This window comes from Paroedura picta, chromosome 3, assembly GCF_049243985.1.
Source record: "Paroedura picta isolate Pp20150507F chromosome 3, Ppicta_v3.0, whole genome shotgun sequence".
Lineage (NCBI taxonomy): Eukaryota > Metazoa > Chordata > Lepidosauria > Squamata > Gekkonidae > Paroedura > Paroedura picta.
The window spans coordinates 18,620,631-18,639,052 of record NC_135371.1 but is presented as its reverse complement, the minus strand read 5'-3'; the positions used below and the strand labels follow the sequence as shown (position 1 = coordinate 18,639,052).

At 42.5% G+C, this 18,422-nt stretch overlaps 1 protein-coding gene across 6 annotated transcripts in view; it reads left to right on the top strand.

Moving 5' to 3' along the window:
* FHIT (fragile histidine triad diadenosine triphosphatase) overlaps positions 1–18,422 on the top strand; it is a 1,226,786-nt gene that overhangs the window by 463,077 nt on the left and 745,287 nt on the right. For all 6 annotated transcript variants that reach the window (XM_077324996.1, XM_077324999.1, XM_077325000.1 and 3 more), the window contains one exon: positions 1,141–1,266. In XM_077324996.1, the coding sequence (XP_077181111.1) occupies positions 1,164–1,266 (103 nt within the window). In that variant the 5' untranslated portion in view covers positions 1,141–1,163. The remainder of the gene's footprint in view (positions 1–1,140; positions 1,267–18,422) is intronic.

Here is an 18,422-nt window from a genome sequence, read left to right as displayed (position 1 = left end):
ACCCAAAACAGGAGCCTCTGCCCATAGCCTGAAACAACTCTGCTTCCTAATCCTCCTACAGTATGGAACTGGCATTTCAGACCCCTGTGCTTTGCCAGCCTGATAAACTTTCAAAGAAATCCCCCCCCCCCACCCTGGGACACTTATCAGAGGTAGAGCTTTGTAGTCTCAGGAGCATTTTCGGAAGGCTGTGGAGGAAATGCCATGCATGCCACAGGGTAATTTCTACTATTTTTTATAGCAATACAATTGGCTGGGTTGCCAGGGCAAATGGCATGATCACGTGATAACTACAAAGGCAGAGTATTAGCAGCAGGTGCTTGAACTCCCAGGTGTAGATGAGGGGCAAGCAGAAAAGGGGAGGAGACCGTCCTCTGTGCCATCACACAGGAAAAGTCGGTGCAAAGCTAGTTTCATATACTGTATTGAAAACATGCAGTCAATGCTATGAAGAGGGGCTGTCATGCATAATAAAAAAGAAACGTGATGGGTTTCGCACAGTGAAAACAGTCCCTTGCGCAAAAATAAAAACAACAATGTCATCTTGGGCAGACACAACTCAGAGCTGACAACCCTAAGAAAGTCCTTGTGAGTGGTGCTGGATATCAAAGAGGCTGAAGATCACACAATAATTTTGTTTAACCATGCCATTGAATAAAGAAACACTCCTAGCTATAAGTATTAGAAATGTCCAGCTAAATTAGATGAAACATTGATTACTAGTTAATACTATTTGATCAATGACACAGATATTGAAGAAGAGTTCACCTTTATAATCCACTTTTCTCTAACATAAGGAGTCTCAAAGTGGGGTTACAAACACCTATCCTTCCTCTCCCTACAACAAACACTTTGTGTGGTAAATGAGGCTGAGAGAACTGTGATTGACCCAAGGAGACCCAGCTGCCTGCAGGTGAAGCCTGGTTCCCCAGATTAGAGGCCACTCCTCTTACACACTGCACTAAGCTGGTTAAAGGTTAAGGACAGGAAAGCTGGATCATGAGGAGGTCAGCAGGAACCCAGACTGTCTTGGCACACGTTTTTGTTCTCCAAAATGAAGTTCAACCATCTTACTTGCATTTATATCTTGTGGAAATTAGGCATCTTCAGTTACATGACTTTAAATATTATCTTCCACAGGTCCTGCTCAGAGAGGACATAACATGTCGCTCCGATTTGGGCAGCACCTCATCAAACCTTCTGTGGTATTTCTTAAGACAGAGCTATCGTTTGCACTTGTGAACAGGAAGCCGGTGGTCCCGGGTCGTATCCTTTAAAAAATCTTTTTTGTAAGCCCAGCTTCTTTTTCTTCTTTTTAAACATTTTGGGGCACTTGGCACTCCTTGAGAAGTAGACGCCGTCTCTCTGTCTTCACCCCGAAGAACAGGTAAGATGTTACTCATATTTATTCTGAAGCCAGTCAGTGGAACATAATATGCTTGATCAGTGTTGCAGAACTTCTGAAGGTGGTTGCTTAGCAACAGTGACCTTAGAGGTGAATTTTCTACTGACCTTTTCACCACAGAAGATGTATAAATAAACAGGTGCTCCTTTTCGTTTTAAAAAGGGATTTTAAAGTGTATCCAGATACTCCTGTTTTAAACTGTCACATTACCGGTTCTGCGATTCAGTCTGTTTTTTTTTTTTTTTACTAATACCGTCACAAGGATTTTAGGCCCACAAAAATGCTTTACAAGGGATGGCATTAGAATTAAAATGTTGTGGACTTTTGTAATAAATTGTCTTAAGGTGTCAGCCGTGCTAGTCTTAAAGTAACATCTTTTTTATTCTGTCTGGAACCCAACTAGGTGTATCAGCTACTAGGTGTATCATCTGTGGGAAGGTGTGTAAGGGGGAAAATCATGACTCATGACTTTATAATTAATATCTCAATCACATTGATTTCCTGCATTTTCTCCATGGGGTTTAAATCGGCAATGCATAGCGCTAAGTCTGCGGGTTCAGTAGACCCAGACACAGCTCTTTAAAAACAATTGGCTCTTTATTAACTCCAACTTCAATCAGGAACATCAAACACTGAATAAGGGAGCACAATAAACTTATATACACTTGTACAGGCCCACCAGACAGCCTGATTGGTCCCTAACTGAGAATTCTCATTGGTCCACGAGTCCATCATAACATGTCTATGATTGGCTGATTTGCAATCTTTTGTTTGAATAGCGATTCGAATTAGCACTGTTGATACCACATATATAACACATATGGGTGTGTATTTCCAACTAGATCTCATCCTCAAAATGACACTGTGACGTAGTCTAGGCTGAGAGATGACGAATGCAAGTTTATGCCGTAAGATTCATGACAGGCTGGAGCTTTGAACCCAAGTCTCTGACATTCTAAACGCTGCATCATACCAGGATAAATTCTGTGTAGCTCCAATGGAAGGTGGTGGCACATTTCACCTTAGCTTCCCTTTCCCCCATGCATGTGGCCATGAGCCACCAAAGGACAATGGTCAGGACTGGGACTGGAATGGACTGGAACGTCCTCCATATTAACCCTCTTCCCTCTCCTTTTAGCACAGCCTTCAAGCACAGCTAGCGGAGGAGGGATGGTATTGTTTGCTTCCCCTCTTTAGAACAACCCCAGTGTTGTATGTATGTGTGTTTTCATCCTAGTGGGGACACAGGTTGTTGCTGGGGAAGGAGACTTTTCCACATCACCTTCTGTTTCTGCTGTTTCTCATGTCAAAACAGATCTATCTATAGCTATTTTAAAACGGCTTTGGATATGTCATGATTGGATTGGTTCAGCTGTTTCTTTAGTGGCCAGGGAAGAATTATGAAATCTTGGGTGCACAAGGCAATAAGTTCATAGGGAACTCCCTGAAGTTGAACTTTCTAAAGATCCTTCATGTACACGGAAGTCAGCAATGGGATGTTGAAAGGGTGGCAAACTAAGAACATCTTCAGGCAAACACCCCTCTGTGTTGGTGGTTCTTCAACAGTGGCTGCAAGGGTGGCCACAGCCCAGTCTTATCACATGCACATCAGTGGAGAATGCTGTGGACTTGCAGAGCTGTATCTCCAAGGCCCTGATTCTGCTGTCTAACAACTACACCCCCATGTCCGTCTGCTGTGGCTGTCAAGGCTCAGCCAGAAGTGTTGAGTTTCAGCAGCCATTCAGCGTGCTTCAAATGAGAGAGAGAGTTCAAAGATGAGTCAGAAAGCCAGAGGTTCAGTCAAACAGGCAAAGGAGATCTAAAGAGGTCATTGTTCCAGTCGAAGGTCCAAGACATCAGGCAAGGTGGATGTGGGCTTGAGCATTGCACATATTTGCATCCATGCAAGCTCAAGCTCTCAGCTCCCTTAGTAAGTCTGGTACCAGAGATTCTAGTTCTCATCCTGCAGACAATATCCTGTTCTGCTAATTGCTGGTGAGACCACAGGTGGGCTCTCCTTCTGCCTGATCATTGTTTCTTTTCCTTGGTCATTGATAGTGATGAGCCACAGCTGTTTTGGAAGGCCTACCAGGAGAGCTATCAGGTTTATTGCTAGTGGCTGGTCCCAAGCAGGGTGGACTGCTGGACAGACAGGCTTCTGCTGGTAGTTCTGGCTTATCAGCTAGCTCTTCCAACTTCCCCTGTTGAGCTTCTGCCTCTTGGTTGTCCTCAATTTCTTCCTCTGAGGAGTCTGAAGACTAAGGCTTGACGCATGACATCGTCCAAGAATACTTCTTCATACTCTAGAGGTGGGTAAGTGATGCCATAGAGTCCAACTTCCAGAGCTACCATTTCCTTTTAAGGATGGTGACTCTAAGGAAGGCCAAATCCTACTGCTACACTTCTGCTTTGGTTTGTTTGGTTTTTTTTCTTGATGCTAGTGGTTTTTTTAAAATTAATAATAATTTAAATCTAATTTTAATCTAAGTTAAATATAAAACTGCACATGATTTCACATGGAAAATACCTTGGTGTCTTCTCCCTCCCCAGAATGCTTGGAGTGTTGGCTTAAGGAGCATGGAAAGCAAATTCATTTTCAGGCTTTCTAAATAAAGATGTATCAAGTTTTTGTTGTGTAGTTTTTGCACGCCTGTTTGGCAGATGTATTTTCTGGCTCAGATTTGGAACTCCGTAAATTTGGAGGTTTCGTGTAGGAAGTTTTAGCATGGTATAATTTGAAATAACTGATATGATGTTGATTTCTTTGGTTGATTTATTTTTGTTGTTGAACAAATTGTTGTTGTTGAACAGTTACTAAAAACAAAAGCACAGCCCTTCCCCTTATGCTGAGAGAGAAAAGCTAGAATTATTTCCACGCAGAAGACAGAATTCGGTATGCAAAATAAAGCAATTTACTGCTGTAAGCCAGTAAAAGGTCTGCATAAAAAAAAACAGCATTCATCTGATCTGGCAGCCAGAAGGGTATTTCCTGTGCTTTATAGGAATAATTTTATCTGCTTTGTTTTCTTTACACTTCCGACATTCCTTTTAATATACACATACACACAGACAATAATATACTAATGTATTTGAATTTCTGTGAATTGAACAGTAGGGGTGGAAAAAAAAAAGAACGAGTTTAAAAGCCAATTTGCTTCATATGTCAGGTTAATTAACTTGTATGTTTTGAGAAATCCGGGATTAAAAGGATCAGGGGTAGTTTGTGCTGGAATTATTCTGCGAATGTGTCGGTATTCGAGGAGGCAAGCAACATAATACAGCCCACCGAAAACTGCTCATGCACAAGGCCCACAGAAATGTGCAGGAAGCGATAATTAGGCTGTTTGCATTTACCGCGATGACGCTGCTCGCTCTTCATGCATTCTCAGGTGATTGGGTTTGTGGCATCAGCAGCGTCACAGTGCAAATTACCTTGCAGACTCCCTCCTTTATGTTGAAAGAAGCATGCCCTCCATGCTACATGGTCAATGCACGCAAATCTGAACGGTGTTAAAAACATTGTAGGAAAAATGAGAAAGGATATAAAATACTCCTTGACAAATTTTCTGGGTTTTTTTTATTGCCTTCTTGTAGGGTTGGATCCAGGCTCACATTTCTGCAGGTACAAGGACACATAGAATCATAGAATCATCGAGTTGGAAGGGGCCATACAGGCCATCTAGTCCAACCCCCTGCTCAACGCAGGATCAGCCCAACATCTCATAAAGGGAGTAGGAAGAGGTGGCCATTGATGACACATGACCCAGCATGGGAGGGGGGCAATCAGATAGAGGCCCCTTTCCAAAGCAGTCATTTTTCTTCAGGGGCACTGATATCTGTCATTGGGAAATATCTGGGCCCTGCTAGGAGTTTGGGAACCCTAGAATCCCAGCTAGTATGTGAGCTGCCAGTATCTTACTGGTTACTGCAGCTTATCTTACGGTTCTCCCAGAAGACCCAGGGAAACATTGCAAAAATATTTGCTCTAGGCTTTTTTATTTAATATAAAGCATTTCATTGGATTTTTGTCAGTGCTGTTTTGCTGATAGCTTCATTTCTGATCCGCTTCCTAGTCCATGTTCTGCTTTCAGAAACAGAACAAAACACACTGGAAGAATGGGGGGAAAGTAGCTATTTAGAAGTAGCTCTTGTTAATGAAAAGGTTGATGACCTATGATGTATCTTATAAGACCCCCCCCCCTTTCCTAGAAAGGGGGAAGTAGGATAAAAGGCAAGATTCAGAAACTGGTTACTGTAATTGTATGATTATTTACATTTAACCGTTTGACTGGTTTTAATTTCATATTTTAACTCATTATGTAGCATCAATGCTGTAAAATGCCTCAAGCTTGCTATGCGGGGAGGGGTGGTTCTATAAATCCAAACATAAAGATCTGAATAAAGATCTGAATCTATAAATCCAAGCATAAAGATCTGGATCTGAAGATCCAGATTCAAATAAATATTATACAGACCAATTGCTCTTAGACTGGGTTATATCCAAGCAATTTTTCTGTTGGGAAATTTGAAAGAAAGGTCCTTGTTGAACACCAGTATGCGTACCCTGGAACTTGAAGGTTAAAAAAACAAAAGAAAAAATTGGGAAGGGAGCTATAGTAGGACTGGGAGGGGATTTGGGTGAGACCTAGTTGGCCAGCCTATCACTACATTAAAGGAAACCCCTGTACTTAGTAAAAAAAAAAAAAAAAAAAACTTCCCCAGAAGTAACAGATTGCCAAAACCTGACTTTCACAAAAGTCCAAATAAAAATGTGGGACTTGGGAAAAGGTCACAATGCCCCCTGATATCAACCTGAGCATGTCATTTTTTTTATTCTTCATGAAAGTAGGCAGCCACTGTAAGGTTTCTCATGAGCTGCTCCTAATCACCATTTTTAAGACTTCTTCCTTGAAATATTCCAGCCTATTAAAATTGTAGAATAATAGACCTCCTGGGTCATCTAGTCCAGTGGTCCCCAACCCCCGGTCCGGGTACCGGTACCGGTCCGTAGACCAGTTGGTACCAGGCCGCAGCTCCTCCTCGTCCTTCCCAGCTGCTGCCTCAGGGGCTGCCCTGCCACTCTGCCGCCAGCTCACCTTTTGTGCTCTCCAGCGGCCGCCATGTCTGGGGCTCCCCATTGGTGTGGCACTGCGCAACTGCTGCTGGCAGCGGCCCCCAGTGGGAAGCGGGAAGTTAGGGGTGCTGGCGGGAAAGCAAGTGGAGCAGGGGCTCCAGTGGCGGCGGCGACATCCCTCAAGCATTTACCGGTCCACAGTGATAAAAAGATTGGGGACCACTGATCTAGTCCAACTCCCTGCACTATGCAGGACACTCACAATCTTATCGCTCATCCACTGTAACCTGCCGCCCTCTTGAACCATCACAGAATCAGCCTCTCTGTCAGAGAACCTGTATTGAGTATGGTGAAATTATGACATCATGTAGGCAATCAGATTTTCCGTGTTATTTCAGAGTGACAGTAATGCTTTACGGTATTGCCCTGAATACCTGAATTGGAAGGCAGGAAGAGTGTAATATATGGCCTTAATTCAGTCAAAGAATCTTTCCGATTCTTCCTGAGCCTCACCAGAAAACCTTTCCGAGAGAGGAGGTGAAACACCAACTGAGAAGGAAGGTTAAATCTGGGCGTTTTTCTCTATTTGCAGACACTCCTCCCAAAATGGTTAGGGAAACAAAAGAGAACTTTTCACAGCAATATCATCATACTCTTATTTCAGAAATCTATTGAGATCAAGGTGCATCATCAAAAAATGCAGCCAGTGCTAAAACTTTGAATCCCTCAGCCCCTGAAAGCCATTCTTAAGTAGGCTTTCCTCACAGTGCTTCCAGAAGATTTTTTGGCCTTACAAATCCTCCCTTCCCCGGGAAAGGATGATGCTGTTATTTGTCTATGTACAAAAGAGCTTTTGCTCTCTGAACATGCTGCATTGCAAATGCACCGTGCTAAAGTGTGCAACTGAGATGTCAACAGGCTTTCTATTAAAGTGCCAAAATATTTTGGTTCCAGGTACAGAAATGTCTTGTTGAGGTCTGAACCTTGTCTTCATGCCAATTCAGTTGCGGTTCAGATTCTTCTATCCTCTCTTTTCCTGATCTGCTGTTCACTGGGGATGCTTTTTAGGAGCTGACAGTTGTGTAAACAAGGAAATAACATACTAAGGGAGCAGGACCTCCAGTGGGGATAGCTGAGCTTCAGGTGCTTAAGTGGCCAGGCAGGATGTGTTTACACACCAATTATCCTGTGATAAGAATCCCTCAATCCTGTAGGGTCAAAGCCAGAGATCAGTTGTTTGAGTTCTGTGTCGGAGAGAAACTCTTAAGTTCTTAGTTCTGTGCCCTAGAGATTTGGCAGAGAGGTGGAAGAGGGTTTAAGGATCTTTTGAGGGGAAGTTAAAGTTCAGGATGCTCTTGAATGTTTGTTGAACAAAGACAAAACGAAAGAAATGGAATAAAGGGAACTTAGCCGAGCTTGAAGAAAGGGCCTAACAGCCAAGGCAATTGATGTGTGTTGAATATATGTGATTAAAAAAAATGACCAATAAAGGAGCTGAATAAATTGCATGGTTTGAGGATGAATGGTGTTAAGTGAAAGACAGGAAATAACCTCCCGAGGAGTATCGTATAATGAGTGTGTATGAGCTTTTCTTTGACAAATAAGGCAAGGCATAGATAAAGTAATGAATGCCAGAGAAGAAGAGCAAATCAGTTCTCAAGTGCAGGTTAGCTGCCAAAGAGAAGCCAAACAATGTGATCTCCTCAGCCTAATATGGAGGGATGGAAAGGCAAATATGCTGATTTGAACTCCTTAGAGAAAGGCTGGGATAAAAAAGTACTGCATAAATAAATGAATAGAAGTAATGAGGGATGAGTCCCCAAAAAGCATGTGATGAGGAGGACACGCAGCTTTGAAAGTCAGTGTGGTGGAGAAGGCTGGTCTAGGTATTTGAAGATCCAGATTCAAATCCTCCAAGCTACCATGAAGCTTCCCTAACATCTCTCATGGACTTGTGAAGGTAAAATGGCAAATGGACACCCCATGTCTACCACCCTGAGCTCCTTGGAGGAAGGATGGGATACAAGTGGACGAGCCTTTTCAGATAATTGCTGAGAGAATCTCATCATTATACTTCTTCCTAGAAGAAGACAGAAACGTGAGTCAAAATTCTGGCAAGCCAAGTCCTCAGATTTCACCATGAGGAATAGACTTGGTCTAAAATGTAACTTGTGGTTCATAATTTGTAAACATTAGTTATTGGTTTGGGAGAATACTAGTTCTGAAAAGGAAATCTCTGTTCCCTTGTCAATGCACAGCATTCAGTGCTGGGGATATTCATGCTCAATATAATCCAAGCAAAGAAATGATCTTTTTCATATGAAGACAAACAATCCATTCAGTAATAATAACAAAAGCTGCTCTGGAAGGTTTACTGAGTCGGGTCTAAAGAAAAGCAGTCGGATGAGCAGAGAGGGGCTGCGTTGCAGCCGAAAGCCAGAGATGCTCAGACATTGCGATTACAAGAATATTACAGACATCTAAAGTGTGATGGATTATGTTTCCTCCAAAGAGTTCGGGACATTGTTTCCTTTCGATAACTGTGTGAGAGAGGTTAGGCTAAGAGAGAAATACTGGCCCAAGGTAATCCAACAAAATTCAATGGCGAGAGGGAATTTTTTGAAGAGAGGTCACTGGTTTAGTAGCAGAGCGCCTGTTTGGCATGCAGAAGATCCCAGGTTCAATCCCCAGCATTTCCAGTTAAGAGGATCAGGTTGGAGATGATATGAAAGAAGTCAGCCTGAGACCCTGGAGAGTCACTGGTAGTAAAGTAGACAATACTGACCTTGATGGACCAAGACTCTGATTCTGCTTTATGAGCTTCAACACGCAGGCGCTTCCATATGAACTGGCTCTTACTCTAGGGACTATGTAGCCTGCAGTTATGGATAGGAGGGTGCTGGAGCTTCCATTGTTCCTTCTAGGCTGCATGATTGACAAGCGTGATTCCAGGATGAGGGTAAGCAAGATTTAAAAAAGAAAAAGAAAACTTTTTTTTTGTTGTTTAACAATTTTTTTAGAAGTGAGTGAGCAAATATCTGTCTTTACCTCTAATGTTTCAGGGAGCAAGAACAGCGGTGGGGGAAGCTGCAGCATGGTGCTACTTCTGACCCTGTTAAAAGGTGTGTAAAGGTCCCATGCACAACTGGGGGGTCATGGGAAAGCAGAATTCCTGATGGTGGGAAGAGAGTCCCATGTGACTGTCTGTTCAGGCTTACAACCTATGCATACTCTTCCAATGAGTGGATGGCAGCCAATGGTGGAGCTTGTGACTATGCTGCTGTACACTCTCTTCCTATGCATTCATTCTTCCTCTAAGTACAAAATAAGCTTTCAAAATGAATAGCTGGGTGAGTCTTGTACCTTTGACAACCCAGGTGTTGGATTGCATTGAGCACATGTTCAGTGCAAGGTATGCAGGTCTCTCTTGGGCAGACAGGCTTGGACAAGGGTTGACAGGGGTTGTAGCAGTTCCAGGGGTGTCTTCTACGGCAGGGGTAGTCAACCTGTGGTCCTCCAGATGTCCATGGACTACAATTGTTCTACGGCATTGCTGAAAGAGGCAGTGTGGCAGGACTGACAGAGCAGATGACACTGCTTTATACAAACAATGGAGGGAGTCAAGCTCTGCACAATAATTAATGCTACTGTTGAACTACATTAAAGCATGATCTGTACCATCTGGCCTTCGGTTGTATTCTGAATGTTATGGCTGTCCTTTCCAGCCTCTAAGTGTCAAGTTGTAAACAGTGTACACTGTTTGATGATAAGGTGATACTTCCTGTAAGATCATACTGTGGGAAGAAATGGCATGGAGGAGGGGAGGATGCCTGGCTCTATATCTTCTCCAGACTTCTGTATGTTTTCAGCTTTAGCAACCAAGCATCCTATGTAGCCGTTTGTGGTTTCCCCAATAAACTACTGAAATTTCCGCCAGAATTCTGAGTTTTCCATTTTGGGGAGATTTACCATGGAACATGGCAATCTGATTTAATTATTGGCTTTAACTTTTTTTTAAAAGTTTGTGTGAATGCATAGTGAATACAGAACTTCCACAAATTGCATTCAGAGAGGAATGATTAACCACCTCTTTGCTGTCTACAGATAGAAGAATGCCAAATAATTGTGTTTTCTGCTGTCACTGGTAACAGCACTTTGAGGCTTCTAGAGGTATGAATAAAGAAGTTCCTTCCATGAAGGTTGTTCAGGGAAGGTTGTTCCTTGTCCATACATTTAAAAGGGTTGTTGGCAAAGGAATGTGGCCAGTGTTACCTCTAAGCTGTAGATGGGAGTGTCCGCTCATTAACACAGGAAGCCCTGCTCAGCAGCAATCTGGAACTGCACAGATTCTTGCAGTGCCCATTGCTAAGATTATAGCACTTGCATTCTGCTCAGAATGTTACTTGCTTCACTCAGTAGGGGTGGGGATTTAGAGGGAACATTGAATGTGGTATGATTGTTCATAGCCATTGCTCCTCTGTGAAGCTCCCATTACTGACACGAGTAACATAATTAAAGGATCCCCATAAGGGAGCATCTCTAATTTAGCTCTGTGCTTATTTCTTACTTCAGACTCTCCCAAGACTTGTGATTATATACATAGTAGATTTATTTTTTTAGATTCAGATACCTTTATTGGCATAAGATGTGAAATACATAAAGCAATGAGAAATAAAATTCCAGGCAAAGACACAATGATAGATTACAATGATAGTGTCTTTATACACATAGTAAAATTAAGATGGGATTCCAGTGAAATTCAAAAACCCAAAGGCACTTCCAACTATTAATTGATCTTCTTGAATGGGTCATCTTGAAAGGAATCATATCAGCCAGCTGCTGCTTACCATTCTTGCAGTGTCTCAGTGATTAAATCTGATAATAGCCCTAATGGATGGAAGAATCCATCCGGCCATCACCTTATCATAAAGCCGTCATTCCCCTGGATGTGGCTGTCTCATAATTCTGGTCTTTTGTCCACTGTCAGTATCAACAGGTGACCAGGTCATTCCATTCATGTACCCTTTAGAATCACTTTTGCTATATATTTAGCTAACTGGTAGTAAAAAACTAAATTGGCCAATGAAAAACCAACTTTTGGGCTTCCTTTGACATAACTCTAGTAATTGCCAGAGTTTCCTAGAGAAGCCTGATGTCACTTCCAGGTTTTTCCTGAAAGTGATGTCATATCATCACCAATGGCATTTAACTTAACGGTTTTCCCCTGCTGGCTGCTAGAGGGCCAGTGGGTGACTCCTAGTGGGGGCAGAAGATCTCCTGGCCACAGTGGGCATAGGGCAATCCTATCAAATATGGAATTACCCTTCAATCATGGTTATCTGGCCCCATCCATGCCAGCCATTTGGGCCCCAGTTACATCTGTCCTGCTGTTGCAAGACCATGGCCCTTAAGTGTGAGAGTATGTGTCCACACTCCCTTTATCAATTTTTTGCTGATATTTTACTGTCTTGGGGTTTTATTGTGATTTTTATTTATCTACCGAAGTCTAAGCTGCCTTGAATGCCCCATAGTGGTAGAAAGGTGGCATATATGTGTGTGTGTTGTGTGTGTATATACAATAAATAAATAGCATGGTTTTGAATGGGTACCATGGAAATGCCCTGGAGTATTTCTTGTAATTGCTGGGACACCAGTTTGTCGCACAACAGATTTCCACGTAACTGACTGGCTGAGAGGAGCACAGCCGGATTCTCCTGCGAATGTGTGCTGCTCCCTCATAGCGCTGCCCCTTGTGTTATTTTATCCATGCACAGTGATCTGCAGCCATTGACATTCATGCATTCACCTCCAGCCTAGCATAGCTTTATGTGTTCTGCTCATGTCCTCAATAAATATAACCATTATTGGGCTCTCTTGTTGATGTTGTTGTTTGAAGGATTTTAAAAAGAAATATTTAAAAATGTGCTCCTCGTTCTTTGCTTATGGTACTATAAGGTTCTTGCTTTCAGCTCGTGTTTAAAGCATGAAAAATGAATTTGAGCATTAATAGAATCCATTTGCGGACTCGGGCTTTTATTGTAAATAAAATTATTCATTTGTTGTGTTCTATTGTTTTCAGCAGACACGGTATTGATCTCCGGGTTTCTGCTCGGGGATGCCGTTAGGGGCATGAGCTGAGCAACATTTGTGAATTGATTGAATGTAAAACATAATGACAGAGACAAACCTCATTTCTGTGGCAATGGTATATTATACAAAGCATTTTTCAACAGCTTATCGAACTGGTTATTGAAAAGAGCAGGCTGTCCAAAGTGGAACAATGAGCAGGATGTTATTGGGACCAAACCATTTTATTGTGATGCACTGGGGACACTGTGACCCTTACAAAAATATGCATTACAAATTAAAATAGATTTTTAAAAAGAACTTTCTGGCCGACTTTAGTGGTAAAGAAAAGGTTTTTTTCCATGAGCATGTAGGGGAAAGAATAAATCACCATGGAGGCTGTTCTTTACAAATCATACATCGATGATACTCTCTCAATCTGCATGGCATATTCCAAAAGAGCAGGTTGCATTTTGGGGGGGGGGGATCACTTTGTCCGCTAGTCTTGCGTTTTCCATATCTTTTCTACCCTGCGCCAATATCTGATAAAGAAATTAGATCATATAAAGAATGTAGGGCTGTAACCTGATTAAAGAACCTGGAGGCAATTTATTTTATGAGTTAAAGAGACACTTTATGTATCCTGCCTAATCTGTAGCTTGGCGTGGTGCTTAGGAATGCGGGGTTCTAATCTGGCAATCCGGGTTCAATTCTGTGCTCCCCCACAAGCAACCAGCTGGGTGACCTTGGGCTCACCACAGCACTGATAAAGCTGTTCCGACTGGGCAGTAATATCAGGGCTCTGTCAGCCTCACCCACTTCACAGGGCATCTGTGGTGGGGAGAGGAAAGGGAAGGCAAATGTAAACTGCTTTGAGACTCCTTTGGGTAGAGAAAAGTGGCATATAAGAACCAACTCTTCTTCTCCTCCTCTTCTTCTTTGCCGATTTTCATGTAAAAGTATTTGTGTACCACTTCTCCCCCTTAAGATGAAATCTGTCATGTTGTCCTAATTTTAGATGGGTAAGTGGGGAAGGAACTGTATCCACTTGGGGCTTTTTTATCGTGTGAACTTTCTCTAGTCTGGGGACTCCTGAAGTGTGGGAAGGCTGTTTCTCTCTGCCTTTAAAGCGATACAGGCCTCTGTAATTGGAAGAAAAGGCAGAGCATGTGAATCTAAGAAAGGGTTAAGCTTGCTAAAGGAATTGCTAAAAGAGGAAGTGGGAAATATATCATGATTGATAGAAGAAAAGGGGAGAATGGAACAGCACAACCCACAGGGAAAGAGGCATGAGAAAACTGTCAAAAAGAACAACTATGCCAGAGAAATCTACTGGGAATGAGATTGTGGTAACTACGATTTAAGGTAAATGTAAGAGTGCAGTCCAATTGAACTAAATGGACTCACCCCTCAGTAAGCATGCTTACAAAACGACAGAAGGTGAGCAATGCCTTTTCTCATAAGAAGCCTACATGATATTGATCTCGCATTTTCAAAAAATTACAATATTTGTAATAATTAACTGTCCCGGTTTAATGGACTTAAAGGTTTCTAAATCATCAGGTTTTTTTAATGGATTGGGAGGTTTTTAAGTGACTGGTCTGATTACTCAATTAACAGTTTTCTTATTGTTTCAGACCAAGAATAAATCTGGGATAGCCTTCCGGTAGGCAATCATTTTCTCAGATAGCAAACACTGCGTGTGTGTGTGTGTATTTGTGTGTGGGTGCGTGAAAGAGATTCAAACCAATCTTCAAAGACCTACTCATGGGTAAATACAAGATTAACTCTTTATAACTGTCTCTGGATTTTATTTTATTTTTTTAGAACACATTGTAGTGGCTGTTTTTTTTTATAATTAACACATTTTAGACATATAAATGGTTCCAAGGAGTGGTCAGAACCCGGCATGTGTGAGAACCACCCGATATCCTTCCAATTGCCTTCCTCCCCAAATTCATCTTTGGTCAGTGACCAGGCAATACCATAGGGCAGCTTGAAGGCATGTTATAATTCCAGTAGCCCTGTCCTGTTATATGCATTTGGCAATCATGTTTTCTGACTGTGGTGATGGCACTTTTGCCTACAATATAACCTTCTCCTCTGTTTGTTTTTCTGAAGCTCTCCATAAATTTCTAAGAAAAACTATTGGAGGCTAGGCCAGAAGAAATTAGAAGAAGCGCTGGTTCTTATATGCCACTTGTCTCTACCCGAAGGAGTCTCAAAGAGGCTTACAGTCACCTTCCCTTTCCTCTCCCCACAACAGACACCCGGTGAGGGAGTTGAGTCTGAGAGAGCCCTGAGATTACTGAAGAAGAAGAGTTGGTTCTTATACGCTGCTTTTTTTCTACCCGAAGGAGTCTCAAAGCAGTTTACGATTGCCTTCCCTTTCCTCTTCCCACAACAGACACCCTGTGAGGGAGTTGAGGCTGAGAGAGTTGCTCAGTTAAAACAGCTTTATCAGTGCCGTGGCGAGCCCAAGGTCACCCAGCTGGCTGCATGTGGGGGAGTGCAGAATCAACCCTGGCTTGCCGGATTAGAAGTCCGCACTCCTAACCACTACACCAAGCTGGCTCTGGCACTAACTAACTCTGGCAGTGCTTTCCAGCAGTTCTGTTGGGTAGTGGCCTCATGACATGTAAGAGAGCTTTGGCTATGCATAAGAGAGCCTCTTGTGGCGCAGAGTGGTAAGGCAGCCGCCTGAAAGCTTTGCCCATGAGGTTGGGAGTTCGATCCCAGCAGCCGGCTCAAGGTTGACTCAGCCTTCCATCCTTCCGAGGTCGGTAAAATGAGTACCCAGCTTGCTGCTGGGGGGTAAACGGTAATGACTGGGGAAGGCACTGGCAAACCACCCCGTATTGAGTCTGCCATGAAAACGCTAGAGGGCGTCACCCCAAGGGTCAGACATGACTCGGTGCTTGCACAGGGGATACCTTTACCTTTACCTTTAAGAGAGGCATAACTGTTAGACTTTTCCCTTTGGCGTTTGCCACATTGCTGCATCACAGCACATTTGTTTTCTGTGTTACTGCAACCCTAAAAGGGACTGGAGCAAAGCCTACAAGCTCGCAACTAGCCTTGACTCTGCACAAAAAGTTTCAGTTCTGTGGATCTGTGCTCATGCCCGGAAGGATTTGGAACTGTCTGCTCCACTGCCTTGACTTTACTCGGTGTATCTGTGTGGGAGTTGCTGCTTGCTGCAGACAGTGGCCTGAAGAAAGGACTTCCAGGACTTGAAAGTTTGAGCCTTGCTTAGTAATTCTGTTTCAGCTAGGAAGTGAAGAATAACACCCACCTCAGTAATCCTTTACATTGCTGTTTTTATGCTATGTCTCTCTGCAGATGCTTTGCAATAAATATTTAACCAGTGTTCTGTCTACAGGTAGCAATTTGTACCCATGCTTTATGTGAGGCTCTAGCTAGTTTACTTGGTTATGCACGTTACTGAAAAAGACATTATGCCCAGATTAGCTATGGAAAGTGTGGTCCTAGACCTTAAAGCAATTATTTCCCATACCTTTGTTTATTTGGGGGCACCCAGTGCCCCATAATAATTTGGAGGATAAGTAGTTTTAGCCATTAAAGAGTGAACAGCAGATTAAAACACACTATATAGATGTAATGTGGCATAGTGGTATGTCATACTAGGACTCAGGGGAAGGGGATCTGTGTTCAAATGACCACTCATCTCTCAAATTTACGGGGTGACCTTGGGCGAATCTTCGGTCTAACTCTCAGTTTAGCCTCACTCACAGGGTTGTTGTAAAGATAATGTTGTGAATTCATCCTTTAAAAATAATCTTGTAGTCCTTAGTTACTTTGATGGTAAAGTGGAGCAGGCAGAACCATGCAAAGCATGTGAGCTGATGTACAGCTTGTCTAGATTCTCCTTAGTCCAGATTTTGACCTTGATTTGGAACAGGAACTGTCTTGGTTATGTTTACTGATGATCTTCAACAGGAAGAAATGGTGAGGAGGAAGTATGACACCGTTGAACTTCCTGAAACTTTTGAGGGCTTTCAGCATCCTTGACTGCAATAGGTGCCCTGAGAATATTATTTTATTCACTCAGGCTCTTGGTTGATTTGGGTCATCATGTAAGGTGGGTTATGTGATTGCTTAGCCAACTAGGTCTGGCTATACTCTGAGGGAACCTGCCCCAAGCCTTATGGGAGGGGCGAGATAGAAAAATAAAGATTTCTTTAATTATTTCTTATTTGGATGGGTAATGGCATATTCTGTGCTTAGACACAAGAGCACAGAAGTAAACCACAAGTCAAGTCACCACCTCTGCATTCTCTTGAAACAACAATTCAACTTTGAGCTTGTTTTGTTTAAAGTTAAACCTTAAAAAAGATAGTAAAAAAGGGGTTGCAGAATAGATGCTACTATAAATTTAAATGCACTTTTATTTCACAGCATGTGCAAAGTTGAACTTGTAATAAATGTAGCTTGGAACACTGTTATATATCCCCATAGAGGAATATTGTTAGTGTGTTCTGCTGAGATTTCATATTCTCGCCTTTTGAAGAATATAAAGAATATAAATGTTTATTTTTCACTGGAAAGACATGCAGTCAAACTACTCCCAATCTGTTTTGGCTTTCGCCCACAAATCATCCATTCTGGAGTGGTCCCAGTGATGTCAAGGGCACTCTTTTGGAACAAGAGCTTTGGGGAGTATGTGAATTCTCAATAGTCTGGTGTAGGGACAATCTGTGTCTGAAGTTGTCCATTAGTCAAGTCAAGTCTTTATTATTACGGTACTAGACCAGTAGTCAAATTACAAGGTACATTAGCAGCTGAAGTAGTCCATCATCAAAACTCCAATTGAATAATAAGCCAGAGGAGTTTTCTAGTACAAATATTCTGTATGTCTAGTTCTTTGTGATTTTGTGGGTTTTAGAATCATAGAGTTGGGAGGAGCCTTATAGGCTATCTAGTCCCACCCCCTGCTCGATGCAGAATCAGCTTAAAACATCCATGATAAGTATCTACATAACTGCTATTTAAAGACTGCCAGTGAAGGTAAACTCATCATCTCCTTAGGCAGCCCATTCCACTGCTGAACTATTCTGACTGTGAAATTTCCCCCCCTGATATCTAGATGGTACTATTCTACAGATAGTTTAAAGCCATTACACCACAGGTCCTATCCTCTGCTGCTAATAGGAACCATTCTCTGCCCTCCTCCAAGTGACAGTCTTTCAAATAACTTAAAGTCAGCAATCATGTCCCCTCTCAACCTCCTCCCATTCCCAAAAGGAGTCTCTTAAATTAAAAGAAAATGACCTTTCTACAGATAATGTGAATTCTAGCACCAATATATCGCTATTCAGTTGCATTTAGGGTACTCGTGATGAGGGATTTTGAGAGACCTATCTCCTGTACATTGTCCAATGAGGTGCTTTTCTGTTAGTGTGTCCTGCTGAAATTTCATATTCTAGTCTATGGGAAGGGCTGTGGCTTAGTGGTAGAGCATGTTCTAGGCATGCGGAAGATTCCAGGTTCCACTCCTGCCAAAACAGCACTTTTCTCTATCTTAAGGAATCTCAAGGCAATTTTTGATCACATTCCCTTTCTTAGTTACTTTAGGTATAAGTAGGGCTTGGAAGCCTTGATATGGATGGCCCATATCAAAGGAGGAGGAGAAGGAGAAGGAGAAGGAGGAGGAGAAGGAGAAGGAGAAGGGTTGGTTCTTATACTCCATTTTTCTCTACCCGAAGGAGTCTCAGAGCAGTTTACAATCGCCTTTCTTCTCCCCACAACAGACACCCTGTGAGGTGGGTGAGGCTGAGAGAGTCCTGATATTACTGAAGAAGAAGAGTTGGTTCTTATATGCCGCTTTTCTTTACCTTCGCCTTCCCTTTCCTCTCC